This window comes from Anastrepha ludens, chromosome 5 (genome assembly GCF_028408465.1).
Source record: "Anastrepha ludens isolate Willacy chromosome 5, idAnaLude1.1, whole genome shotgun sequence".
NCBI lineage: Eukaryota > Metazoa > Arthropoda > Insecta > Diptera > Tephritidae > Anastrepha > Anastrepha ludens.
Genome location: NC_071501.1, coordinates 5,768,122 through 5,779,224, shown reverse-complemented (window position 1 = coordinate 5,779,224; position 11,103 = coordinate 5,768,122). Strand labels below are relative to the sequence as shown.

General features: G+C 38.5%; 2 protein-coding genes across 2 annotated transcripts; both read right to left on the bottom strand.

Moving 5' to 3' along the window:
* Nucleotides 1-22: 22 nt before the first annotated feature.
* On the bottom strand, nucleotides 23-3,440 carry LOC128864167 (protein adenylyltransferase Fic). Its single transcript, XM_054103693.1, has 7 exons — nucleotides 3,355-3,440; nucleotides 2,486-3,282; nucleotides 2,074-2,420; nucleotides 1,796-1,999; nucleotides 1,487-1,624; nucleotides 195-595; nucleotides 23-109 (listed from the first exon to the last, which is right to left on the bottom strand). Exons 2-6 carry the CDS (start codon nucleotides 3,149-3,151, stop codon nucleotides 307-309), a joined length of 1,644 nt encoding a protein of 547 aa, XP_053959668.1. The 5' UTR covers nucleotides 3,152-3,282; nucleotides 3,355-3,440; the 3' UTR covers nucleotides 23-109; nucleotides 195-306.
* Nucleotides 3,441-4,011: 571 nt separating this feature from the next.
* LOC128863907 (uncharacterized) lies at nucleotides 4,012-5,690 on the bottom strand. The gene is made up of 6 exons (XM_054103321.1): nucleotides 5,542-5,690; nucleotides 5,265-5,472; nucleotides 5,016-5,204; nucleotides 4,734-4,958; nucleotides 4,602-4,664; nucleotides 4,012-4,539 (listed from the first exon to the last, which is right to left on the bottom strand). The coding sequence occupies exons 2-6, from the start codon at nucleotides 5,469-5,471 to the stop codon at nucleotides 4,381-4,383; spliced, it is 843 nt and encodes a 280-aa protein (XP_053959296.1). The 5' UTR covers nucleotide 5,472; nucleotides 5,542-5,690; the 3' UTR covers nucleotides 4,012-4,380.
* Nucleotides 5,691-11,103: the final 5,413 nt, after the last annotated feature.

Sequence of the window (11,103 nt, the reverse complement as noted above, 5' to 3'; positions counted from 1 at the left end):
TGTAAAATGTCATATTCCTGCACAGCAGCTTGACTCCTAGACGGTCAGATATGCCAGTTTTTACTAAACTCCATACATTTCTAACAGATCACAGTCAGGTGTTGCATATCTACACACATAAAAAGTAAAATAATTAATACGTAAAATACATACAAATATCCTAATACGAATTTCGTTTTCTCTTCATTAACTACCTAAACTAATTTTCACCCCACATTCAAGTTAAATTTTAATTAGTGCATCTACGACCTGCGTTTGACCGCTAAATTCTATGGCATATATTAATATCAGCAGCTGCATGAAATGTTAAGGAATTTCTCCGGAACCAGATTGAAATATATCCACCGGCGACGATATGGTTGCTTTCTGTGCTGCCAAAAAGTCGCCGTTCCCAGCGGCCACTCCCGGTTTTACCAGCTTGTCCACATTCGCCAACTCGTTTTCCGTACGTGCTAGCATTGGTATCTGCTGTGGTAAATCACTTGTCGCCCAGAGGTATAAATCAAGTGTTTTTTCTGTGCAATCGGCTATGAAACGCACGAAAGGGCGTATGTCACCCTCGTTGGCCAGTTGAAGGAATTGGTAGTATTTGTGCCTGATGTAATGCAGACATTTTCGAATATATTTAAATGGAGTCATAAATAATATTGGGTTGGGGAAAAAGAAATGTCGTATTTGTGATCGAAATTTGACGCTTTATTTAACGTACTTAGAATTATCCGATTCAAGTCAAATATGCCCCGTTTTGTTCGCAAACTTGTTGCCATTTAGAAGGCAACTTAATTATCCCCCCTTGGCGTTGTCGTACGTCATTCACTTTTCATCGCCAGTCACCATCCGCTTCAAAAATTGGTGAAGTTCGTTCCGTGTTAGCAGAGAATCGCAAGCATTGATTCGGTCCAAGAGATTTTTTTGGGTCATCACGTATGGCACCCAAACATCCAGCTTTTTTTGGAATCCAATCATCTGCAAATGGTTCCAAACGGTTTTGTGGTCTACACCTAGTTCCTGACTAATCGAGCGAACGCTCACATGCCGGTCTCTTTGGATAATTTCAACGATTTTAGCAGTCTCTACTACGTTTGGCCTACCAGTACGGCGTGCATCTTCGACATCTACTACACCAGAACGAAATCGATCGAACCAACGCTGTACTGTGCGCATCGTTACAGTATCAGGCCCATAAACTTCACAAATTTTTGCCGCCACCTTCGTTGCATGCTTACCTCTAAGGTAGTAAAAACGTAAAATATGTCGAATTTCTTGCTTGGTGGACTCCATCCTTGACGCGCTATAACTTAAGACTGAAACGTACGATCACAACACTGTCAAAAAGACGCTTGTGGTAAAGATTGTCGTCTTCAAATTGCCGTTTAGTGTGACCCGATGCAATAAATACAACGCAAGATATGTTTAAATGTCGCGCTCAATTGACAAAATACGACATTACATTTTCCCCAACCCAATATATAGTTTGAACAGTTACCTCTGTTGCTTTGGAATAATAATGGGCGGATACCCAGCGCGCATCAGCAATGCATTCATAAGCAGACGCGACGTGCGGCCATTTCCATCGATGAAGGGGTGTATGTGCACTAGTTTATAGTGAGCCAAAGCGGCATGTCTGAAAGGAATTGAAATAGATTCGTAAAAATATAAAATAATTTAACAAAATATAAAAAGTTACAAAATATAAAACATTTTAACAAAAGAAACTAGGTTTTGAAAAAATGTTGCTTTTAAAATATTTTTGTTTTGTTTTAAATTCATATTCACATTTTCTTAGCTTTCTTACTTTACTGGATGCATTGAAACCGATTGCTCTGCATTCACCCAAATCTCGAAGCGCTGCATGAGTATGGCCAAATCTCCCGGACCAGGTGGAACATGGCCGCCAACGTAAACTTGTGTACGACGAAATTCTCCGCCCTCAATCGGGTCAACATGACCCAGCACACGTCTGTGTATTTCTAAAATATCTTTTAAAGTTATTTCCATTCTAATGAAAAAATGTAAAACAAATTTTTGTTAAATTTTTGACACCTCAAATTTTCTTTAAAATATTTTACATACTTATTAACCAAACTTGCATTGATGTACTTCATAGCCAAATCCAAACCCAGAATTTCGTTATGCTCATCGATCGACTTGCCATCGATAGCCATACGTGTCTCCAAAATAGAGCGCGTCTGCGCCAATGTCATAGTATTGCCCTCAATGCCCACTGAGTGGTAGATATGTTGAAAATAAGCCTCCTTTTTGGCGCGTCTCAATGCTGCATTTGATTCGTGCACTGCGGAGAGTGCGTCACGCTTCAAGTCAAGCAATTTCAGCTTTCGTTCGTCAATTGATTGTACAATAGCAGCGGTACGTTGACGATTGGCTACCGCTTCTGTGTTGGTGGGGTTCAGAATAAGAGCCTACCGCAAACAATTACCATACATTAGAATAAGTGTCGTGAAAGCATTTCGTGTACTGAACTAACCTGAAAGTAATACTGATCCGCCAACACAATATCGCGTTGATTGTGCTCCAGATACTCGCCGTACCGCAGCAGCACTTCGGGATGTTTTGGCGCCAGCGCAAAAGCATGCTCATACAACCGTTCCGCCTTATCATTTTTGCCCAATGCGCGCATCTCCTTTGCTAATTTCAGCGAATCGAGCGCCTCTTTCACATTCGTTGTCGAATCATGTGCACTCGCATCTTCTTTCAAATTACTATACATTTCTTTAAACGCGTCCAAATCCAATGTTCCTGCGCCAGGCGTCGCATATAGAGCGAAGTCATCGCGAATCTGCAGGAAATGCTCATCAGGTAAATGCTGCAGTTGTTTAGTGGCCTGGCGCAAGAGCGCACTATATGGAGAGAAGTGAAGGAACTCGTAGAGAAAGAAAGCCACGCTGGTGCCCGCTATGAAGATGCACAAATTCACAAAAGTAGCGGAGAGTAAGGATGTATGCACTAATCGTTGTTGTTGTTGTTGTTGCACCTGCATTATCGCATCGCTATCACTGCCGGCCACCATGGCTCTGCTTGTGTTTTGCACAGCATCTGTTGCTACAAGGTTACAGGGGCGCAATTCATGGGGCAAACATTGACTGCGATTTGTAGAATTAGACACGTCTGCTGCTGTTTGCACACTGTCCATTGTGAAAGTGTTTGTGTTTTAGAAGAACTGCTATTTCGGTTACTAGATATGCAAATATATTTCATTTCGCACAGCTCCCGCTTTCGTTTGATTTCTTTTCTATGCTCGTTTCACACATTGACATCTCTTTGCTGAAGATTAAAAGCACTTAATGTAGTTTTCTTTGTTCCTAAATGTATTAAAACGAAATATTTGGCACTCACCTCTGCGTTAACGGCTGGTGTTTGGGGTAGTAACTTACCTTTGAATAGGTTTATGACGTGTGTTTTGACTTCATTTCATTGACTACGGCCCTGCCAGCTATTTCGGTGAAATTGCACATGAAAAAAAAACCATAAAAGTGGCAAAATTTCGGAAGTGTTTAACACACTAAAACCCATTACAGGCGCGGAGTTTAAGTTTTGTGCATAGCAGTGATTAAATTATTATATTTGTTCATTTTAAACTGAATAGCAAATATAGGTTTACGAGTTGAAATATGCAATATACTGGCAGCATGGTTAGTTTTAATTAGTTTTGTAAATATTTACGAAAGATGATGTGGAAGAGAGACAGACTAGTCGTTTGTGAATGTGAATTGCGAATATAAAGAAGAAGAATTGAAGCATTTTAATGGCTCCATTGAGGAATTTGGTAGTAATAGTCCCAGCAAACGTTTTCATTGACATTTCTTAAAAGTGAATTGTCCGGTGTGAATATACCAGCGAAGAAGGTGTTATGATTAGAGTAGTTGATTTCTTTTTCTTCAATTTGCCTTTAAGGGGTTACATACAGTTAGAAGGCTGAAAAAAGCGAAATTTCCAGAATTTTTTCTCAGAAAACTTTTAAATTTATTGATCTAAAAATTTGTACACATATTATGTTATTTTTTAACTGTATTTTAAGAATTAGTTTTAGTAAAAATATTTATTTTGAAAGGAGCTACAGCTGATCTCCGGGAGCTCCTCTCAAAAAAGACGTTTTGCGGTGACCACTATATTTCTGTGGTGCGATTCACTAACATATTTTATCGATATTCGCTTTGTTATCTTTCCTTAACCACAATTTTTACGATTTTGCTATTCAGTAACCCATTTCATTACGAAAATCGACAAGACAAAATCAGCTGATTGGTTACGATGTCGATTATCGCAATCTAAACGACAATAATTTTGGTGTTGTTAAATCAAACGATAAAGAAGAATTAGTAATTTTAATCAGAACTGTGAAATTTTGTGATCAAAAACTTATTAAAAAGGGCGAGTATGTCCTTTGAGTATTTGGCTTATGATTGGCGTTAGATTGTTGAATGTTTCCGCGGTAGCGCTTAAACCATTCCCCAATACGGCTATTGCCTCCGCCATCATTTTATTCGCCTGGGCACTTGCAGAGCTGCTTTCGGCTAAGATCTATTAAAAAATAGCAAGAACAATTAATAAAATGCCACTTTTATGTGTTGAAAATAAATTACCTTTAAAGCATCTGCTTGTTGTTTCGCGACTTCTACGGTTTCTACACTCGACTGGGCTAGCATCTATTAAAAAACAATCACCAATGGACAAATATAATAAAATTATTTTACATAAAGTTCAAAAGAAATTACCTTTAGTGCATCTGCCTGTTTTTCTGCTATTTCCAAAAATTTCTTCCGAGCATCACCGTCTTCTTCCATGCGCTTTCTTTTCAAGCTCGCCCGTGGTGTTCTCCTGTCTGAGATGTGCGAATTACCTGACCTCAGCGTGAAATTTTCTGCAAGTGGCGTCCGTAAAGGCGACGGGGCTTCCGAAATCATGCTTTCATCTTTCACTTCGATATCCATTTGGATTGCCTAACAATTTACACACCAGTAAGTTACACTTTAAAACATACACTTTACGCAATTTACCTCCTCTAGTGGAATATTTTCAGCTGTTGAATCGTGCCCATTCATATATTCTTCCCCTATAAGAGCAGACACCCGCCTCTCGAATTCCGTTAGGGGCTCCTCACTGATAGGTCTGTTTTCAGTTAAAGCTTGTTGCCTTCGCCGATTTCGTGCTTTGATGGTGGTGCGGCTTTTTAAGTCCCGCCATACCTTTTTAGGGAAATGATTAACATTTCTCTACTTTTAAGTAATAACACAATATTTTTTTACCGTGTGCCATTGATTGACTGTCTTCACTGCTCCACCCAGACTATTTAACTTTGTTGCTAGCTCGCTCCATTTTTTGTCGCATTCGAACTTACCATGGAGGCTGTGGAACCTAGATCCTGCTAGACCCGGGACTTCCATTAGGTAGTCAAGCATACGATTTAGCTGCTCGGGTGTGGCACGACTTCTTTTAGTAGCTGTCGATGTCATCCTAAAGCAATATGCAAAAAGTATTAATAAAACAATAAATTCAAATAAACAGTTATATTATTGTACTTACTTTATGCAAATATAATTGGTAGAAAACACTTAAAATTGAATCTAACAGCTTGGCTAGTATGTTTCTTTGTTCTTTTTCTTTGTGTTAGTCGCTCATTTTGACATTTAATTTGACAAAGATGCCACTCTCTATCAGTTTGAATAAATAGAAGAAAACAGCTGTTCAGTGTTAGTTAACATAAGTTGGTGAATAGCACAATCGACGGTGCAATCGACATATACTGTCGACAAAACAAACAATTGTCGAATCGATAAGAGTTAGTGAATCGCACTACTGAACTGGATCCTCTGAAATTAAAAAACCAAACAGATTTCGTTAAAGTAATGTTAAATCTAGTAATTAATTGAAGGAATAAACAAAATGAATAAAAAAAAATCGAACTTTGATTTCGGCATTAAATTGTTTATAAAAAAATATATATTTATCAGTGAGAAAAAATTTTCGATTACTAAAATATACATATATTTAAGAAGCTCGTGTTAAAATTTAAAACTCATTGATTTAGCCGTTTTCGAGTAATGTTGGTCACCGACTTTGAAAACACCATTTTGAGAAAAACGCGTTTAAAGTTTGAAAAGCACTCTGAAACGCCTTTTCAACTTTGCGTGTAACTTCGAAAACATTCTCCGGAACGATATTAAGACTTCTGTCTGTATTCTTAAATATATGTACATTAAGAAAATAAAATTAAAAAAACAAATTTTTTGAAAATTCTAACTGTATGTAACCCTTCAATTTAGAAATAATGCCAGTAAAACGAAATGACGAAAAAATCTTACTTTGTGAATACGGGACACATTTTTTTATCTATTTGTCCTTCATTCCATTTTTTCCATCCCCTTTCCCTTGACAGTTCTAATATAAAAATGTTGTTGTTGCTCGAATGCCACCACCTTGCATAGATTCGCCTTGGTCTGGATGCCTGGGTTATGCAAACAGTTTTGTTTTGACACTTAATATGCAAAGGCGAATAGAATACAGAAGTCGGCGCTTTTCGAAAACCGTTACTTTATTTTTCCCGATTTTGGCAAGGCCCACTTCATGCGCCATATTAATACAAAACAAATAAAAGGAAGAGAAATGGCATGTTTGTGAAAATTCAGTAAATGGCTGGGTAATATTGTGATTTGTGACATTCAAACTAAATACATAAAATGATGAGAACGAGTGCCGCGTGTTAAATTGAGAAAGCCCGAATTATAAAAATACCTTTAAGTGCAATTTTTTACGTTTTTATGTCGTTGATCATTGCATGTGTTTGGTTGTTGGTGTTGTTGTAGCAGTAGTAAAAGCCTTGTCAGTGTAGTGTATATCACCGGTTGGTAAGCCCAGGAAACATGCTGTTTCGACAGGTTGGGTCCAGAGGGAGAGGGGTGTTAGATGAGTGGACATACCAAACATATGTCCTGCAAGCGAAGGGACCTGCAAGTGAAGGCACACGACACTAACCACCTTTTCACATGCCCCTTACTCGGTTACTCATCTAACACATTCCCATAACAGCTGGTTCCACGTTACGGGATGACTCGGGTTTTTCTCGACCAAGGGCTGCCGCCCTAGTAAACTAGCCCTGTCTAGTGAATCGTTTCTTGTGTTTGGTAGTTTCTACTGCTTTCGCTTACTCTTCCTCTTCACAAACAAGGCGAAGAGTATTCTATCAGCGCTTATGGCCTTAGACAGCCCTCAAACCACATCAGGGGTAGTGGTAATAGCCTGATGCTAACATGGGTCCCGGGACACGTGGGTATCGCGGGTAACGAGACCTCTGACTCCTTAGCTAAGATGGGCTCTGAGGCCAACTTTTTTGGCCCAGAGCCCGCTTTGCCACTCCCCTCTGCGGCCATCACGGCCACGGTTAGCAAATGGGTAACTACTACCCACAAGCGAGCTTGGCAGGCTGAGAGAGGCTGCAGATGGACAAAACTGATGTTACCTGTCATGTCCGATCGACTGCGCAAACCCTTCTGTCATTAAGCAGAGGGGAGTGCAGACGGCTGGTTGGACTAATGACGGGCCACTTTTTGTGGGCAAAGCACATGGAAAGGTTGGGCATCTCAGACAGTGTACCCTGCCCAGCTTGTGAAGAGGAGGATGAGACGGCGGACCACTTCATGTGTATCTGCCCCGCCTTCGCTCGAATCAGATTTGAGGTCTTTGGCACTGATGTGTGAAGAAGCGACCATCTTGGCTCCTTGGCACCACAAGATCTACTCAGATTTCTTCGGAGATCGGGTAGATTTAAAGAAATTTAAAGGGAATCCAAGTGCAGTACAATGGACTCAATTAATGTCTGAGTGCTGCACTTGCTAGTTGTCCCGACAAAAAAAAAAAAAAAAAATCTATCATTCTTGCCTAGAATCGTTAAAATCTACACACTCGTCTAGGTGTTTTCTTCTCTCGCAATAATGTCGAATTTATCCCTTGTTCCAGGGCTATATTTTTCTTTTCTCAGCATATTCAGCCGAATATGTATGTAGCTTTTTCTATCCTATAAAAAAGTGAAGGTGAGCGATGTTCAGCTGATCTTCGTTAATCTGTTTAACTTTAACCCTCCTTTAACCCACCTTTTTTAAAACCTTCCTTTGGGTGCCCGGGTCTGGCTTTTTTTCGGCTCAATAGAAAATTCCATTTTAGGAAGCTACCTGGAAACACATTTCAATCTTTTAAAGGGCATTTGGCAATATTTTCGTAATGTCGGCAGTTAGCGAGGGGACATTTTCGATTGTAAGAAAACACTTATAAGTCTGAAATTGAGGAATTTTTATAAACCTCAACTTCAATACAAGAAAAACACATCTATAAACGAGATTGTATTGTAGAGGGAAGGCGACCGGCTTCAAAAGTTTTACTCCGATTTTCGTGACATGTAGCACATTTTACCTTAGAGGCAACGGAAATATATCCTTTCTGACAGTTCCAATAAAATTTGAGTGACACTTTTCACACTTAAGACTTTCAACTCTAAGGGCAAAACAACTTCTTGAATGGGTGTGTGAAAAAACATATTAGAGCAGCCCTTTGGCTAAAGTCTTCTTCTGACAATATTTTTGCAATTTCGATGAACTTTTACTAACCTGATCCTTGGTACAAGAAAAAGGTATTTACATAATGGGTGTAGTTCAAAATATTTTGTTGTAATACATCATATGTACGTTGTAATACATCATATGGCGCCAAATTAATGAAAAAAATTGTTTTTGAATAACTTTTTTATTAAATTAAAAAAGAGCGTGTAGCGTAGTACACATAACAGAAGTGAAGCTTTAAAGGCAGACACAGAAGAGGGAGAAAAACGAGAGAGAGAGAGAGAGAGAGAGAGAGAAAGAATATATATCTAAGTAAATTCACAACATTTGCAGGGAATACAAATAGACAAAATTCACAAAAAATGGAGAAGCGACGAACGGTGTTGGTAAACGAGCGTTTATCACCCGCACAAACGCAGCAACGGCCCAAATTACCGCAAGGCAATACCAATAAATCCGACGCAGGAATGGATAGCATTTCATAGCACGCACAAGCACTACCCAGGAATAGGACATAAGCGCCAAAAAGTAGGTACCAAAAAAAAAACCGCCAAAAAAATTTGAACCAAAAAAAACGCCCCAAATATTAGGCACCAAGGAAATATAACGCGAAAAAGTAGGCACCAAATATGTATATATTTCCTACAATTTTGCACCAACAAACAAGCGCCGAAAAGTAGGCAGTGTTACTTCTCAATAGAAATTAGCAACTACAAGGAAAAACTCAGGAAAAATAGCCGAAGTGTATCTCTCCTTTTCCCCTACGTTATATCTTTTTTCTCTCTCGCGGAACGAAAATGCCCAAAACGTTGCATGACCTTGAAATTTTACTTTCCATTCTCGCTCGTCCATCGACACCTAAGAAGTTTCACTTCAAAACTGATTTTGAGAGAAGCAAATTTTTATTTCAACTTTTACGCACTCCGTCGTGTGTCTGCTTCTGAACTACAACTGTCTAGTTCAAAACTATTAAGTATGATTGACGTAGAACGTCATTTACAAAAATTATAAATCGTCTTGATTTGGCGCCACCTTGTATAAGAGAAAGGTAATGAATATGTTTGACATTTCTATTAGTGAAGTTAAGCTAACGGTTATTCAATTGGGCAAAAAGCAGATTGGTTGCTATTCGATTCCTATTTGCATCAGTTGGTTTCTTGTGTATTGAAATCGGCTATTTGGAAGACAGGAAAAGTATCGGGCGGCACATAATTCCACGCCTTTTCTTGGTGAACTGATTATGCAACTAACATTTGTACCGGACTTGCCGCGCGGCTAAAGTTGAGAACTTCTAGAATTGGTCCGTTACGAAAGCGGTGTATTTACTCTGACTCTGCCATTTATTACTCCATTTGCCACTTGAATATCATCAATAAATTACCGAGAATTCCATTATGTTTTTACTTCAACTGATTTATGATAGTTTTTGTTTTGGAGATATGGAAGATTATGTAGAAGCTTATGAGCTATTAACTAGTTAGTGACTCACGAATGTTAAAACCACGCGTAAATGCGCAAAAACCGACTTAACCAATAAACAAATCGAAAAATTAGTTTTTGCAAAGTTCGCTACACTACTTCAGGTCTACCTGCTGGGACGCTGCGCATTCAAGTTTATACACATCAATGAACATATATATGTATGTACGCATATGTATGTATGTATGTATGCATATAAGCAGCATTCTGTGACGTTGCACATTGCGTTGACTTTTATTGTGGCTATTCCCTCGTGGATGGTGTGTCAGACCGCCATACGTCACGGTTGTGTAGTCTTTCGCTTTTAATAATAATAATTTTTTATTTTATTTTATTCGTCATGTACTTTAATTTATATTTACATGTCGTTTTCTGCGTTGTGGAGATCCGCTTAGATCTGCAGCTATATTTAGAACAAATAGACATTTTATTTTTGTTTTTACTTTGCAGCAACAGCAGCAGAATGTTTTTTACGCTTTGTTGTTGCTTCCATTACAATTGTTATTACTTTTGACACTTTCATTGTTAATCCATATACGTATATGTGTACATATGTATGTATATGTGTAAAGGTATCTGGTTTGTTTTAGTAAAAAATGTAAATTGTCTCAGTATATCAGTGGGGGTGGCATACACAAACATATCTGTACACATGCACATGCATTGCAGTACAGACCTGTAAAGTCGTCAAGCTGTCAAGTCATAAGAACATTGATGAGAATTGACATCTTAAAATTGACAAATTATGGAATACTTTCTGACGGTACTGGCTGGTGGGTTGACCGACATTGTTCTGTACGTACATATTTTTTATAGGTTCATACGAGGGTTGTTATTGTTATTTCAGTTGCTGTAGTTTAGACAATTAAAGATATGTATTTTTTATCGAAAGTGTATTCTTTGCTTTTCAAAATATTCTTCATCATACTCAATATGACTTTGCATGCGCTTGAATAACTTTTCTATTCCGCTGCAAAACATGTAGGTATACATAAAGGGTCTTTCAAAAGTGACGCATAGATGTCAGTAGTGAATGATTCCTTTTTTTACCTCATGT